At 43.4% G+C, this 17,328-nt stretch overlaps 1 protein-coding gene across 14 annotated transcripts in view; it reads right to left on the reverse strand.

Annotated features, from left to right (window-relative positions):
• R3HDM2 (R3H domain containing 2) overlaps positions 1–17,328 on the reverse strand; it is a 146,703-nt gene that overhangs the window by 17,317 nt on the left and 112,058 nt on the right. For 4 of the 14 annotated variants that reach the window (XM_060025052.1, XM_060025046.1, XM_060025042.1 and 1 more), the window contains 6 exons: positions 16,810–16,918; positions 13,950–14,045; positions 11,026–11,057; positions 10,874–10,927; positions 6,552–6,784; positions 4,079–4,245 (listed from right to left, as the gene is read on the reverse strand). In XM_060025052.1, the coding sequence (XP_059881035.1) occupies positions 4,079–4,245; positions 6,552–6,784; positions 10,874–10,927; positions 11,026–11,057; positions 13,950–14,045; positions 16,810–16,918 (691 nt within the window). The remainder of the gene's footprint in view (positions 1–4,078; positions 4,246–6,551; positions 6,785–10,873; positions 10,928–11,025; positions 11,058–13,949; positions 14,046–16,809; positions 16,919–17,328) is intronic. The other 10 variants (XM_060025051.1, XM_060025044.1, XM_060025048.1 and 7 more) reach the window with 3 other exon arrangements.

Here is a 17,328-nt window from a genome sequence, read left to right on the forward strand (position 1 = left end):
GAGCAGACTGGAGACCAAGTCCAGGACAGCTCATGGTTTTCACATCTCTGACAAATAAGCAATCTCTCCTATAAGTACAGACGCACTGCACACTCTGCCCCATTAGCCACTCAGAACTCTGCAGCTGTTGTGAGCATCTCAGAGCCAGGGTCTGCCGCCTGATCCCAAACACAGCTTTTTCCCCAAGCATTTTTCCTGAGCATAGGATTCCTGGGGCGCATAACCCTCCCTGAATGCCCACGTGAGAAGGGATTCCCGCTTCTGTAGGGTCATCCAAGGTCTGGCTCGGCTCTCCCAGGCATGCTCCTGATTTCACACCACAGCTTTCCTGAAGGAAGTGCTCATTCACAAGGATCATCAGCCTCCCAAGGGCAGAGAAGGAAAAATAAGCCAGTTCACACCTACTTCCTCCTGCTCCAGTGATTGTTCTATGCTCCTCCAGGCTGTGAGGGCAGTATGAAAAATGCTCCCATAAGCAAACATGGAGGGATTTAAGAATAAAATATAAATAGCCTAGTTTTAGCTTTTGTTCCTTCAGTCCCTTCACTAGCCTCAAGCAGGAGGACTTGCTTATTAGGAACATGGTGTGTTCTAAACCAACTAATGGGGAGTTATTTTTTTCTCTCTCGTCTTCCCCTCTAGCTATTTCAATCACCTCATCGGTTCTCCAGTCATAGCCTCTGGAGAAGCTATGAAGAGAAGGGGAAATAACACTGATATACGTTGTCTCACTTACATACATTATCTCATTACAACCTCACAATAATCCTATAGGGAGATAAGAAAACTTGTATCTGCAGTTAAGATAGTAAGGCTCAGGGAAATTAAATCATACACCCAGGATCACACAGCTAATGCAGCAGAGCAGGGATGGGAACCTAGTTCTGCCTGACATATGTTCTTTCCACTCTAGCAGTAGGGAGGAGGTAAAGGAAGAAGTCAAACAAAATTACATAAACATCTTTTTGTTTGTGTAACTCTCCTTCCTCTTTCCAAAGCAGAGTATTAAGAGTTGTGGGGGACCAAGGTATCAATACTCTCCTGCCACATATCTCCTGGGACAGGCTTTCACAGAGGGGACTAACAGTTCCAGAAGCAGAGAGTCCAGGAATTAGAAGACATCCAAGATGGAGAATACTCCTGATATCTGCATTAAATAAAATGTAAGTCATCTTGGCTAGGAAAAAGTTACTGAGAATCCACTGTGTGACGTGGGAGAGAGAATGCTACAGCCTTGAAAATAAGCTCTCGGCTCTCCTGGCACACCTATTTTCTGTAAGCCAGTGGCATTCCAAATATAACTGCTGGCCAAGCTGCTCAGCCTGAGCTACTTGTGCTGGTAACTTTTAGACCCATTTTCTATTATCCTAATCCACTTCTTTCTTGGGGGAGGGCCTGCCATACTTCAGGCCTTACATTCTCTGGGGGACAAGGGGAGGCCTTAGGGACAGGGAAGTGGTAAAACAACTCTGCCTGTTCTTCCTCACATTTGTGAGTTCTGAGTAAAAAGTGAAGAGAGAAGAAAGGATGCTCCTCTGTTAGGCCTCTCCCAACTGAGGAAGGGTAGTGGTAAAGGCAGGCGTCTCAGTGCTATTTTTAAGTTATTCTACCACTACTCTCAGCTACAGTTCTCTTCTTAGAGAGTCTCAAACACCAGTTAGGGAACTTCAAAAAACCACAGGGAAGCCAGACTGGCCCTGAGGGATGTGACTGCCACCTACTGGTGACTTCTGGGCTAGATCACTGGCTCTTTGATCCTGACTGGACTCCATGGAGAGGCTCAGCGGACTCCTTCTCAAGAGGTCTACTCTAAGTTAATTGTGCAAAAGGTAGCCACTGGTCCTTTAATCCTCAGTCTCACCCCTTGGCTTCAAATGTTCTACTGATATGTGATATGGAGGCCTACTCTGACGGCAGAGGCCTTCCAAGAAGAGAAAGAGCATAGTTTAGCCAGCACTGTCCCCAGGCCTGGAGCAAATGCTTTTTGCTACAGAGCTAAAGGTTTTTCTTCAAAAGGAAAACCTTTAGAGTAAGCACAGTAGTATATGTGTGTGTGTGGTCACTTCCTCCATCTCTTCACTGTTACGTACCATTTGAGAAACTAAACAGTAAGTATTCTGGGGCTCAGCAACTTGAGTTTGGAGAGCTACCAGTGCTGAGAGACAGGGAAAAAGAGAAAGGAAGGAAGAAAGAAAAAGGCAGTAGGAAGAGGAAGAAAGGGATAAAGAGAATATAAAGGGATAAAGAGAACACCATTATATAATAATATAATGGTATTATATTAGCAGCTACCATAAGTGCTTCAAAGACACCAAAACTTAACCAAGCATAAGATTTTTTAGTTTGGCATTTGTGATCACAATTAATTGCAAGAATAAATTTCTGAGATCTCTGTACCAAATAATTTTCCCCTGTCCCCAGTCTATAGGACCTAACCTAGCACTGTACTGCCTGTGGATGATCAATCAACACCAAGAACTGACCCACTGACCCTCATGATTCAGAAGCAGGGACAGAATCTGAGTAAAAGTTTGGGATTTAGGGCCGGTTACCGGAACATTCTATCTAAAAGCTTTTCAGTCCCCACTGGTTAGTCTCTTTACTTATCTCTTTATCCCCCTCCCACTCTTGCTGTCTGTTTCTAGATATGGATGGAAGGAGGAGACAGATGGAAGACTAAGAGGGAGAAAAGGGAACAGAACTGTATTAAAATACACACATTTCAGAAAACTCAAAAAAACACTGGGACCTTAAAAAAGTGAGACACTCACACAGAAACAGTAGGGGATGACTGGAGGGAGAAGTTCAGAGTTTACTCACAGGTCTGAATTAAGACACAGACAGGGAAAAAAGCACACACACATGCTATGCTTCAGTATGGAGCGAGGTAAGCTAATGTGAATGAGACTTAATGAGATGGTAGACAGATGGTTGTAGAATAAGAAAGAAAGTCAGGACTACAGAGAAACTGATTTAGGGACTGAGATGAAGGACTTGGAATGATCGACATGTGTGTTACGTTAAGCCACAAAGCAGAGTTTCCTACATCTTCACTGTTCTTTACTTTAGCTTCATTTCCCAATGTATGAATGGGGTCATAATGGGCCATTCTGGGGTGTTTCCACTCCCTGGGGTATCAGGGCTTAGGACTTGCTTCTTGTACCTATGGAAGAGATATATCTGAGGCCAAGCTGGACTAACTGAGCAGGGAGATGAGGGAGCCTGGGAGGTGAAATGAGAACTTAAACTGCAGCAGAAAAGAATATGGACACATTGGCTTCCTGACTACCAGAGAATAAATACTTCAGGATAAAGTACAGGCTCTATTCATGAAGCGCTCTATTCATGGAAGAAAAGAGTAAGTGAAGATCTCAGCATCTCTCCTCAGAGTATTAAGGAGACTTTAAACCTAAAACACCGAGGAGGTTCCAGCTTAGAATAGGATCTGATTCTTACGCTGATGACTTGCATGGTCTCCACAGAAGCAAAACTTAAACCCTAGTTGGTACCAACATCTAACAGGCCAGCAACAGAAGGAGAAAGAGAGAGCTCTTTCTCTCTCAGGAAACAAAGACAACATTGGGGGGTTTTGTGCTTTATGGCAGGGGTTTTAATGAGTGCTATTTCCTTTCCCCCAAACCCCAACATATAAATATTTGTTTATGGGCCAACAGCCATATGAATACACTCAGCTAGACTATGGTAGGAGCTGTGATGTTTTCAAGCTCCATGTATGGATATAGGGAGCAAAATCGCTTTGCTAATTACACAGGATAGAGGGAGACGGAGTACAGTAGAAATGTGGAATAGGGTAGAAGGTCCCACTGACAGTCTCAGGAGGAAGAGAAGGAAATATAAAGCAAAACAACTCTCAGGGTGACGCTACTAAGAACACTTTGGCCAAACCTCTGCCCTTCCTCTTCTCTCCCCACAACTCACATACAAGAGGTGGGGGAGGGAGTGGCATATCTCCAAAAACAGATCTTTCCTGCCACCCACAGCACAAGAGACATGACTGTACCTCCAGAGCTTGCTTGAATCAGAGCGGAGGGGGCTCTGGCACCGAGTGGTGACTCACCTGTGAGATCATGTGATTATTCAAGGGTGGCTGCTGCTGAGGCGTGGGTGGGAGAGCAGGAAGTTGCTGTTGCGGCTGCTGCTGCTGGGCAGTACAAGGGAGAAGGCCCCGGACAGACTGGGATGAGGTGACCTGGCTGCACACTTCTGGGGCACCTAGCGCCATACCTAAGGTAAAGAGGAGACCCAGCAAGAGTTGTAAGCACAAGCCATGAACATACCCTCCCCTGGGGGAGGGGAGAGGGCTTTCCTCTTTCCTTGCTGTTTTCCTTGTCATCCCTCTTCTGTCCACTCCCCCACTGTCTTGGGCAGATCCATGCATGAGCACAGATGCATTTCAACAGTCCTGCTGACGGGAGTCCTCATCTTAGCAGGTTTCTACTCCCCGGGGACAGTAACCACCTTGACTGTTAATGTTTGGTTCTGGAAATAAACAAAATGTGAAGCTGCTGAGGTACCTTCCCTGGAGTGCCTAGAATCTATCCATCATGATTAGACAGCTGAAAACATGAATGTTTGCTTCCTGGGAAAATATAGATTCCTAGTCCCTTAAGAAACTTGTCTTCTCTTTGATTTCTTCTCAACTTGCAGCATCTCATAAAAGTTGCTGAAGGCAACCTTCAAGCACATGCCTGTGCACACAGCCCCACACACGTTCATCCAACTATTTTCCTCATTTCCAGGCTCTCCAAGTCATGTATGCATTTACACAAAATACTTTTACTGAATATCTACTATGTGCAGGCATTGTATGATGAACTGAGGACACAAAGGTAAAGGGAACGCAGTCCTTGCCCTTGAGCAGCACAGGATCTTCCGACAGGAGATGGACATCCACACAACGATTAAATTTGGTAAGGGATGCATCAGTGATATGAATAAAGTTGTATGAAAGCAAAGATGAGGAAGCATAACTCTTGGGAGGATTAGAGGGAAGAATTTAAAGAGGACATGGCAGGAGTGATGGGTTTGAAGGATGAATAGAAGGCCTGTCAGACCAAGAGGAGACAAAGCTAATGCCATATTCAAAAAATGGTTGGGAACTCCCCTGGTGGTCCAGTGGTTAAGAATCCACCTTCCAATGCAGGGGACACGGGTTCAATCCCTGGTTGGGGAACTAAGATCCCACATGCCGCGGGGCAACTAAACCCATGTGCCGCAACTACTGAGCCGGTGTACCACAACTAGAGAGGCTGTGTGCCACAACTACAGAGCCCATGTGCTCTGGGGCCCGTGCACCAGAACTAGAGAGAAGCCCGCACACCAGAACTAGAGAGAAGCCCGCGTGCCACAACGAAAGATCCTGTATGCCGCAGCTAAGACCTGACATGCAGCCAAAAATAATAAATAAATAAATATATAAATAAATAAAAAGAAATGGTTGGAGGGTCAGAGGAGGATGGACGTCTGGAAATGAGACTGAGATGGCAAACTGGAGTCAGGAAGTTATGCTACACTAAGTAATTTGGATTTTATTATGCAGGGAATGCAGAAACATGAATATTTTTAAGAGAGGACTGACATGGTTAGATCTATGTTTTAGATTGGTAAACTGGCTCTAAAAAGGGCTGAGGATAGGGAATTCCCTGGCGGTCCAATGGTTAGGACTCCACGCTTTCACTGCTAAGGGCCCAGGTTCAATCCCTGGTCAGGGAACTAAGATCCCTGCAAGCCGCACAGTGTGCCCTGCCCCCCACCCCGAAAGAAAAAAAGGGCTGAGGATAAAGCAGGGAAACCGGCATGGATAAAGGCAGAGGCAGTGGGGTTAGAAAGGAGGTAACAGAGAAGGGCAACAGAAACCTAACAGAGGCAAAATCTTTACCACTACTGATGTCTTTTGAGGACAAGACCTACAGAACTTCTAGGACGAAAGTCAAGCAATTCTTCAGAGGCAGAAGGATGGTGAAATAGAGGCTCGCTGGGTAAAAAGAACTAAATACTCCTCTGCTAAGAGCACAGCAGAAATATATGGAGAAGGTTACACAGTAGCTCAGGAGAGCTGAAGGGTGGTTACCAGGCTGGCATGTGGAACATATGTTCCTTCTCAGTGACTGGGCTCCAGAGAAGCAACTGCAGCAGTGTCTCTTAAAGTTCTAGCCTATTGGCTGCTACCAGTTAATTACAGTATTACAAACTCTAAGGTTCCCTCTGCTCTACAAACCCTCTTTATAATCTCAGGGGCCACAGAATGAAAGCAGCCATCATCCTTATTTTAGTATATAACCTGAACCTGGGTTGATAGGGATGTCCCACCTCGGTCAGAAATCAGATAAAATAACCTAATCCCAATCTGTTTTTTTTCTATTAGGAAAGAAGGTTTGAAAGAAAATCAGAGAAGGGACTCAAAAGGACAATGGATCCAAGAAATCAAATTTCCCATCATCTGGCTGTGTTAGTGTTTTGTTAAAAGGAAATATCAGTGATGTTTTGCAGAAGATAAGCAAGAAATGATGGAAGGAGAGAAGCTGTGTTACCTGGCCTGGAGATCCTTCCTGCACTGCCACCTTTACTGCTCCCGATGCTGTCACCCCGGGTGAGGATAGAGATTCCACTGAAGCTGCTGGCTTTGGTGACAGGGGGCCGCATGCTCCGGACAGAGCCATCAGAGTCCGTGCTGCTCCAAGGCCGTGGCTCCAGGGATTTGAGTTCGCTGTCTGTGCTGCTCTGGCGGCTGCTTGAGGTGCGGCTCAGCCCCTCACGGTTCCCCCTGCATGCAGAGATCGCAGTTGTCAGAGCACCCCTCACCTACCACTTCAGCAGAAGGGCTACGAGAGAGTTCATTTCTATTCTCTCAGTGACAAAGGAGGGGTGAGGGTTGGGGGAGGATGGGCACTAACTTCTTGTTAGTTGGCTGGCCAACCAAGACTTGATGGGAGCAGACACAACAAGATCCAGTACAGTAACAAAGAGCACAGAGGCAAATCTGGAAGACAGTGAACTGGCAACTAATTCAATACATCAGACCAGAGGTGGACGGGAAACCACGTACATGATGCTGAGATTGGCTGTGGTCTCTTCCCCTGGCCCTTCAGGGATCCCACACATGCAGTAAATAGTGGGGAGCAGAGGGGTACCAGTTCCTTCTGAGAGTTCTTAAAACAAAAGGACTCCTAGAAGTTACTATCGCTGGAAGGCAGGAGTAGCCAATGACATGGATAAATCCTACAACAGGTCTTCCATATAACACATATCTGAGCCAGCAGAGGTGCTGCTTACGGTCACTTTTTCAGGATTGGGAAGAAGAGTATAGTGGACTAAAGGGGCACTCAGTCTGATAAAGAGAACTCGGTCTAAGAGTCTGGAATCAACCCAACCTGTTTAGTGGAAGTTTTGTGTTAGTATCTGAGAACAATTGGTTCCAGGGTCTCTAAAGGCTGACATCCTCAGCAAGATCAAGCAAACATGCCCTTAGGAGTCAGGATGGCAAAGAGCAGGGGGCTGACTGCGCCTAGATGCTTCCATATTAATAACCCTATTGCCCTAGGCAAGGCACAAGGCTATTGAGAAAAGTGATTCATCCTCTCTTACTTTACTCTGGAAACATCAGGGTTATCCTGATGCTAAAATCACTGTTTGTGATTCTAAACAGCTGTACTCCTCAAGATATATGAGGCTAGCCTGAAAACCCTAAGTCTTGTTGAACTCTTACTGCTTCTTAATCAATAAGCACCCAAGAACCAGGAATTCTCCTTTCAGATCCCCCACCCTCCAACAACTAATGACCTAAGAAAACCAAATGACAATTATAAAGATTTTGGTATGTATACTGGGGGGCAACTGAGCAACAATCATAGTAGCTTGGGTTCCCTCCTTTCCACCACCATCCCACCCAAAGCAAATAGAAAACCCTATCCCAACCCTGGTAGCTTCCAAGACATTAGGCTCAGAGTTATTCTACTAAAGAAAGGTATTTTTCTTAAGGGACTAATGTTAAAGAAAATACCTTTCTTTATTAGAATATCTATTCCAAAGGTACTGTAGGGAAAATGGGCAAAATATATGCTAGGATCACTATTTTAGTTTTTAGCCAATCACGGTGGGCTAAGAACACACTGTCATAGCTGGTTAGGGACATGCTAATTCTCTGAATTCCAAGTAGATGTATATATAATCTCATTGCTTCTCTATGTATAGTTAGAATAGAGAACTGGACAATACTTTACCCCTTTCTCTTGGGGATGTCAAAAGTAGAATGGGAAACAAGAAATAAGTATAAATCAGGGACTCTCCAGTTGTAGAACCGACCTGAAGTGAGAGCCAATGGCTCAAGTTTACTGAGCGGACTCAATAAAGATGTGTGGGTTTGTGTGATATGGGGATACAGCAGTAGCAATGAATGAGGCTGCTCATTAGACATTAGAACTTGAATTTTGCAAGACAAGCCCTAATGGCCTTTTATACCTAAATCAAACATTTGGACAATTCTGCCATTTACTTTCTTCTTCTACCAGGGATAGACAGGGAATGAGTCAACTTTAAACCACTCTGGGAAACTTGAGCCAAAGTACTGATCCAATTCTCCAAAGACAGTAATGGCCAAGTGCTCAAATGTGGATTGCCTGATGATCCTGTGACTTACCTGGGTTAGTACACTACACCCCTGAGAATTAGAGAATCTGAGTCTGGGCTAGGAAGAGAGATCAGTTCTCTTTCTCTTGCTCTACAACTAAACCTAATCTCTAGTCATGGTTTTGTACTTCACTAAAAATAAGGCAATTAGGGAAAGTTTACCAGATTTAATTCTGAGCAGTGGATTGGGTTGTGTTATGGAGGTGAAGGACAGAGGACATTCACACTTCACAGTCCTATGAAATCAGGAGCTGACTTTGTTTCTACAAGTGAATTTAGTGCTGGTGAAAAGTCCCATTTATTGGGTCTGGGGTAGACAGGCCTGTGGAAGAGGTGACAATAAATATCAGTAAGCCTCGGTGTGGCTTATTTATCAGTGGAGTAGAATCTTCCAAAGAATAGGGAAGTTGCCATAGTTACTGCCAATGTGGATGATGGAATCTGGTGTTATGAGCGTTTGTTTCACACACCTGGGAAGAAAGGTTTAAAGCAGTTAGAGAAGATCTGCTTCTAATCATTTGAATTCTGGACTAGTACCCAAATAGAGGAAGAAGTTACCCCCTTAAGAGTCAATGGAGCTACAGTTTAGATGACCTAGATCTTTAATCAAAACTCAGTATGGAAAGCAGCCACTTAAAAGGAGGTCTGCATAGGAGAGGACTGCACCTGCTCACTAGATCCTTCAAGCTATTGTCTGCACAGTTTGATGTAGTTTGATGCTCCATGGCACTAATAAGGCCATCATTCTCAGCAGTGAATTAATTAGGGGTGATGTTTGTAGGGAGCTGGTGTAGTGTGGCGAAAAGAACACGGGACAAAGAGTCAGTCTCAGTTTTGCCATTAATAGCCATGTAAACTTGGGTTAGCTACTTAATCTCTCTGCTTTTGTTTTCTTACATGTAAACCAGCTTACCAAATCAGGATACTGAGAGAATTCAATCAGATACAGTATACTTTGGCAACCATAAAGCACTGTGCATTGTCACACGCAGGAGTTAATTTAAAACTTCTGTTTACTATAGGTATTCTGGGATGTTTATGGAATATGATTGTTTTTTTTTAAGGGGGACTCCACTATCTATCTTGACCACCACCAACAATGCAGAGCCCTTCTGCCTGGGCTTTCAGATGGACCTCAGGGCAGCCTGCTCCAGGAAAAAGAGTTCAGAGATGTGGAAAGGGAGATAAATCCTCCATCCCAAGAAGGGGAAATCTTGCTATCCCAATTTCCACATGATTTAACTAGCTTTAGAAAGGACAACAGGGAAAGGACTACTAAAGTACTGGGAATGAGAGCTCTAATATGTGTTAGCTCCTACCAAGCTTAGGATTGAAAAAGAGATAAACTCTTTGAAAAGGGTGAGACCTGAATCCTAGTATTAAATACTCAGGTTTTCTGTACTCTATAGTTTTTCTATTGGTAACATGGAAAGAATATACTTAAAATGAGTTAGTGCCAGGATGCGGTCCTAAAATGCTTCTCTCACCACTGCCTTGTGTAATTGTCTGGGGTGGGACTGAGAGACTGAGAGGAAAGGGTGATTCTCATGACTGCTTTGTGGAAAATAGAGAATATGAGGCACTGGAGAGGTTAGTACAGCAGTCTTCACCAACATTAAGGATAAACCATGGACAATCATATAAAAGACATGCTCTAAGTCCATTCTAAGGCAGACAAGTTCTTTCTGAGATCATCTTACGCATTACATTGTCCCAAAGAGAAAACTACATAGACAGAGGTGTTTGTATGTTTTTTTATATGGATGTGTGTATTATTCTTTCTTAAGGATACAAAACATTCCCTATGCCGGGTCAGGGATAAACTCTTCACATCTTTCCATAGATTCGGAAAAGGTAGCCAGAAGACACCCGTTCTTTTACCTCAATATATATATATGTTGAAATCCTCCAGGAATGCCCAATTCCAGCAAACTTCTGGGATAGAGCAGTACCTATCCTAGACATACTTATTTGGTCCCCTTCACCACCTATCCAGGACTTACAATGAAATCAGCAACAATAAAAATAAAGTCATTGAGCAATAGCCATTTTTTTTCTAATGGGGAAAAATATCCAATGTTGCAAATACCACAAATTGACTTATTCCACAAGCAGCCATGCATGGAGCAAACTCACTCCGCTGAAAAGATTAGAGCAAAACAAAATAAAATTAAAAAAACAAAACAAAACAAAAAAACAAGGAGAGATATAGACCAAACAGAGGTACCTAAAAATTTGCCTTCTCTTGTGAGAGCTAGAAGAAAAGGCTTCTTTGGAGAGTCTGTTGGTTAACATCAAAGAAAAGCATCATTACAGGATTATATTAACCTCACTGACAAAGCTCAATGAGAAGCAGGGAACATGCTAAGTGGTACTAACCTGATGTCATTTAGATATCCGTTCTGGCCAGTCTAGGTGAAGGGGAGAAAACGGAAAATAACTTATAAGAAAACAGCATGGCATAACCAAAAAGTGTGTCCATGATGCTATGAATACCCAAGGTCCTCAAACCAAGCTCAACCCCAACAGGGAGAGAGGGAACAGCGACAGGATGACCCACACCCACACACCCAGTCTGACTTCTCACCTTTAATGGAAAAGAGCATTCGGCATTTTTAGCCTTCCCACAGAGTGTTTAAAAAGAGAGGTCAATAAAGGTAGGAGTATGGAAAGGAGAAAGGAAAGTATTAACCTAACTATTATTTCTTTTTTAGCTCTAAATTTACTCTCTCTAGAGGTAAGCTGAGCATAATAATTGGTGTGCTTGGTCCTAAAGAGTGTATTCAAAGGAAGGGAAACGGGACACAAGAGAAAGAAATTTAGTTTTTTTGGAAACCATCCTCAATGACTATCCCACTTCTGTCCTCTACACTGGCCAAAATGAAAGACATTCTGACCTGAGACCCAAGGGGAGTAAGAAATTGGGGAAGCAGGTACTTTTCAGAGCCTAGAAAAAATGAGAAAATTAAAAGCCTGAAACATTCCTTTTGGGGATCATTTCCTGACAAGGCCATTGAGCTGCTGAGTGAAGTGAGCATTATGGTGGACTCCTGAGCCTTAGAAAAAGGTAACAAGAGTATTTAGCTGCTGAGCACAGGGGGCTCCATGCAGAGCAGAGCCTATGTGGGGCAGCTTTCCCAATATACAGCTCAGGCTCCAGAGGAGGCTGCAGCAGCAGCATTTCCATCCAAACACCCTTCTTGCCACTCCCCTTTTATTTGGACCGCCTCTTCCTCCCCTCTGCTGCAACCTATAACTCCACCCTTAAGCAGTTCCCTTTGACTGGCCAGGTTCTTTCCTCTCCACATGAGAATCTTTGGCATATAGTGGGCTTTGGCCATTTTTCCTTGCCTAGACCTTTTGAGATTCCTGATACCTCTACCACAGCAAGGGTTAGGAAGTGCTGAAATGAAAGTGATAAATCCATAAGGACTTAACAAAGAATACATATATTAGTAGAGGCTTGAGAGACTAGATATCAGAGAAAAAAGGAGAGAAGAGCTAACTTTGACTTTGTTATGGTTGTAGATAGATATATTCCAGTGTTGTTCATAACAAGCACTAATATCCTATTAAAAGTTGCTTGTGCTTTCAGAATGGCTTTGCTAATGGCTGGCATGGTGGGAAAGTCATTTTCCATGTGTCAGTGAAGCAGAGGAGCATATCACAGATAGCTATGCTATGATGTCACTGGAACTTCTTAATCTAAAGAGCCCAGAGCAGAGCAAGCTATTAAGAGGTGGTTTACTTTAGGGGTTAAGAGCGTGGACTCTGGAGCCAGACTGCCTGAATTCAAATACCAGCTCTTTCACTAACTAGTGGTGTGATCTTAGGTTACTTAACCTCTCCATGCCTCAGTCCCTCATTTATAAAATGAGGAAAATAATGTAACCTATCTCACAGGCCTAGTGTGAGGATTAAATAAATTAATGTGCACAAAGTGCTAAGAACAGGGTCTGAAAGATAAAAAGCACTATATAAGTGTTTGCTATTAACATCCACCATCCTGCCCTGTCCACAGTTTAGGGTCATCACCAGCCGTAGTCATGTACAAATGACCTCTCTCCTCTCATTCCACTCAACTGATTTGCAGATAAAGTTAGAAAACCGTCTTTGGGCTATAGCTGGATAATTTGGAGGATGGATTTTTCTGACTCAGAATGGAAGACTACAAAACATAAGATAAGAAGATTCCTTCTCCTTGGACTTTGGGCCAGAAGGTTTGTTGTGTATCTGTCCACAGTGAGGCTCCTTGGAACACTTGGGTCTCCTGAGACAATGGAACAAGTTCACAGAGGAGTTCAGTTTTCTAGAAGTTAGAGACAATATTTTTCTGAACTAGGTGATGATGAGAAGATATATATATTTTTGTCTTGATGAGGGAGGGGAGAGTGGGAAAATGGGAGGCGAGTAGTGTCTATCTAAGTATATTGATTAGAACTGGCCATCTTTTGATGACAAAGGGAGGCTGGCTCTTCTTCCTCTGTTTGCTACTTTGACTCTAAGATAGTGCTGCTATCTGGATCATACATTTTCCGGAGATTTGTTTCTCTCTTGACCTTCCTGAGTTTCTCCTATACTTCTGTTCAGTCTGGTAGGCAAAGGCCACCAGATACAGGGGTACCAAGTATATCTGATATGGCCCACAATTCTTAAGAATAAAGTTGCCTATAATAATCCATGTTGCCTTTTGGCCCACGGAGCAGTCCTACTCTAAGAAACAAGGTAAGAAATACAGGAAGGAAGAGACTTCCTATTCAGGTCGAGACTGTAGGGAATAGTGAGTGGTACCCTCTGTGCATGTGGAATGTGGAGCTCAGAGAATGGATGCCACATCTGTGCTCTGATAATCACCAACATAGCCTAAAAATGAGCCTGGCCAAACAAGATGAATGTATAGGCTGTGTGGACACTAAGTCTTCCACTTAGAAGCAAAGATGCCTAAAATGGACAGCGGAAGTGAACGAGGGTAAGCAGGAGGGTTTGACGGGCAAGATTCAGGGCCCTTCCATAAGCCCTGCCAAAACCATTTCTATTGTCAGTCTAATCATATCTACCAAATTCAGCCACTCCATTTGCTCTCTTTATATGCCACATGCATTAAAAATAGTAAGAATGAAAATCTGCAGCTTCCTAATAAGCCACATTTAATTTTAGAGATCAAATACGGGACTGGCTGATGTTGGTTAAAAACAAAAGCAGAAAAAAACAACAAAGCATTTATGGAGGTTTCATTCCATTCACAGTTCCAAAGATTAAGAGCTAAAAGCTAGGGGCTGACAACTCTCAGAAGCTACACTTACCTCTCGGGCAAATATTCTCTCTCGGACCCTTTGATATTCCTCCTCTCTCTCTTCTATTGACTTGCTCCTCCTTCCATCCTGCAATGGAACTCTGATCTAGATCGATGAGCAGAATTAAGCTAGTTAAGTTCTCCTCGTACTGCAAGCTCACTGCACACCAGCAAGGAAGAGAAACCGGGAGAGTTTATAGTTGCCATCAAAAAAATGGAAAAAAAAAAAAGAAATAAAATTTCCAGTGTTGGACAGGTTTCACTGGGTACATCTGACCATGCAGTTTGGGAGATCAGGTTTTCTGGATGGTTGGGGCCTCTCCATCTCCCCACCCCCCCAACCAACCAGAGTATCAAGAACAATAACTTTTTATAAGGATAGGGTTGCTTCCTTGTGTAATCAGGTACTCTCCAATCAGTAAGGATGAAGAGAATAGCCCAGGGAATAAAACATTGCTTTGGAGGGAAAGCAAGGGATAGGAGGAAGCTAGAGAGGGAGAAGAAACAGGTATTTAGCAGAGCTAAATTTAGAAGAGTTTTTACAGAACTAGCACCTGACATTATCCCTTTTTTAGTCACTAACGCCATGGCCTGTAGAACCAAGTCACACACAGCTCAGCAAAGAGGGCCTTGGAAGTGAAATCCCAAGGGCGAAGCTAAACTCAGAGCTTAAGCATTTTTCCTCATCTTAACTATAGCTACTGGAGGGAGGGAAAGAGAGAGAGTTTACAGAAATAGAGAAGAAAGAGAACAGAGCAACACAAAGAAGAAAAGAGAAAGAAAAGGAGAATAGAACAGAAAGAAGGATGGACAGAGAAAGGACCAGACAAATGAGATACGGTAGAGAAAGGGGAGAGGTAGAACGACAGAAAGGGATAAGAAGTAAATGGAGGACAGAGAACCTTACACTCTCTGAAAAATGCAGTGAGGTGACTAGAGGGGATGGCTGGCCAGACCACCACCTCTGGCTAGCCTACGACCCAACTCTCCACCACTGTCTTTTCCTCTTAGCCTGTGAGTTGTGAGCACTGTCCTGGGTAGGATGTTATAGTGTCCTTTTCCATACTGCTCTTTAAGGCAAGGTGCTCTGAGGGAGATAAGTCATTAAATGCATGTCATCAGGTTATAAAAGATTCTGACCTTCCATCCAGAGGCTTTCAAAGTTTCAGATGAAGCAACCAAGGAGACTGCTCCTCTAGGCTGATCTTCCTGGACTTCACCACTCTCCAGAGGAAAGCATAACTTCAGGAGTATCAACTTTTGACTAGATGTAGTTCTCACTAGCCTAAATAACCTAAATTCTGCTAAACGTCCTTTTACAAATCCCATTCCAAGAAGACATAGGACCTCGAGGTGCTTTACTGTCCTTAGCCCCTAGCACTGGTAAACCAATGGCAGAATAGGAAGAGCGTTGGGCTTTGAGGTCAGGCAGAATCTAAGCTCTGCTACCTCTGAGTAATGTCACTTAAGGCAAGTAACTTAACATCTCCTAGCTCAGTTTTCTTATATTTAAAGTGGGGCTAATAACCCCCATCTGGATTGGGTTGTGTGGAGGATTAAAAGAGATAATGCATATAATGTGTTTAGAACAGAGGCTAGTTCAGGGAAAACACTCAATAAAATAGCAGTTACTGTGTTTATTATTGATATTACCGACAGACAGTGCATAGAGCCTATCCTATTATGGATCAAGCCTGAAGCCGAGAGATGAAAAGTTCACAATAGGGAGAGTTTCCATTCCACCCCAATATGCCTCTAGGCCTGAATAATTCCTGATCCACAGAAAAAGGGTTTTGGGAAAATGGAGAGAAGGGCATCAGGATGGAAAGGCTCTTTCTTGTTTTTTAAATTTTATTTGTCTTTTTGTATGTTTCATTGTTTCCAATCTGACCCAGCATGTTTGTCCACGATAGATAATGGCACTTTTCTCAAAAGGACTCCCTCAAATACTCAAGTAGCAAGCAGGAAAAGTCCTGGTCTCAAGACCATACAATATCCAGAGAAAACTAATTTTGACTCTAGAGGTAAGATATTATTATAGTTATTATTAATTAGCAAAACTAAATATTGACTTTACCCAACCATATTCTTTAAACTTTAATCCTGGTTCTCTACCTAACCTCCTTTGGAGGCTAAGCAGAAGCAGGCTGGATCTTAACCCCATGAAGCTAGGAAAACTAACCCCCAAACATCACTATCTGAAGGATGGGCTAGAAACCAGGGCAAAAGCCAGGCCCATAAATGAAGGGATGGGGCAGACTTTTCACTTCTTATTCCCACAGGAGTGGATCAAAAACCTGCCTGAGGTTCCCAGCATCAAAAGCCAAATTAACTCACTCACCTTGGTGGAAGAAGTTGGGAAAAGAATAAGGAGTTTGCAGAAAGGGATCAGAAACTCCTTTACAAGTGGGTAAATTAGATAACAATTTTGCAAGTTCAAGGCTAGCCCTGAGATAGGAAGAGTGGAACTGGGATAAAGTAGCTTTGGGTGGTTCCCAAAGAAATCCAGAACTATTAAAGAAAAAAAGAAGGGAGCCATCAGCTGAATCAAGGCTGAAGCAGGGAGGGACCTTGCTTTGTCCCAAAATGAAGTGGAGTTAGAAGTCAGTGGCAGAACCAGGGAGTGCCAGGCCAAATGAGAAAACCCAGCAAACCTCAGCACCATGTCTCTCTGGGGCTAAGAGGGTGGCATTTAGCTCAACAAGTGCAGTTAGTCCTCAACATTAAGCCAAAGCCAACTCAGTATAGCTCAACACTTTTTTCCACATTGAGATATTACGAGTTTTCTCCATCCCACAAAAATTCTTCTCCCCTCCCAGTTTCTCTTACTGCAATCTCTCTGTATAGACCCAACCCTTTCCATTCTTCACCTGGTTATCATCTCGGTCCATACTGGCATCATCTCTCTTGAGAATGAATCTCTGCTGAAATTCTGTATTCTTCTCATCCTTTATATGTTCTGAGAATCTCTGTTCAGGGCTGGGATTGGGAGAGAAATGTGGAAGGAAGGGAAGAAAGACTCTTGTCAGGAAGCAGACCTCCTAGTATAGTTCTCTTAAATTCTACAACCCCCACCCAGGGGATTTCTGAAGTCAGGGATCCAAAAAGTCACATGAAAGTTTTAAAGAAATCCTCTGGGACTGTTCTTTATACATCTATAACTTATCTTCTTCCAAAATTTTACCTGTCCTATCACTAAAGGTGAAGAGAGGCCAGAGCTAGTCTTCACAAAACACTAGTGCCTCTAGCATCTATTTCCAAGGCCTCACAAAGAGTAGAAATTGATAATATAACCCACCCTCCCTCCACTGTCCCCTCTCCAGAAAGAGAAATCTTGATCCTACACCTTCCTCTTCCATCCCAGAGGCTATCCCAGGAAAGTCTTCCCA

This window comes from Delphinus delphis, chromosome 11, assembly GCF_949987515.2.
Source record: "Delphinus delphis chromosome 11, mDelDel1.2, whole genome shotgun sequence".
NCBI classification, from domain to species: Eukaryota; Metazoa; Chordata; class Mammalia; order Artiodactyla; family Delphinidae; genus Delphinus; species Delphinus delphis.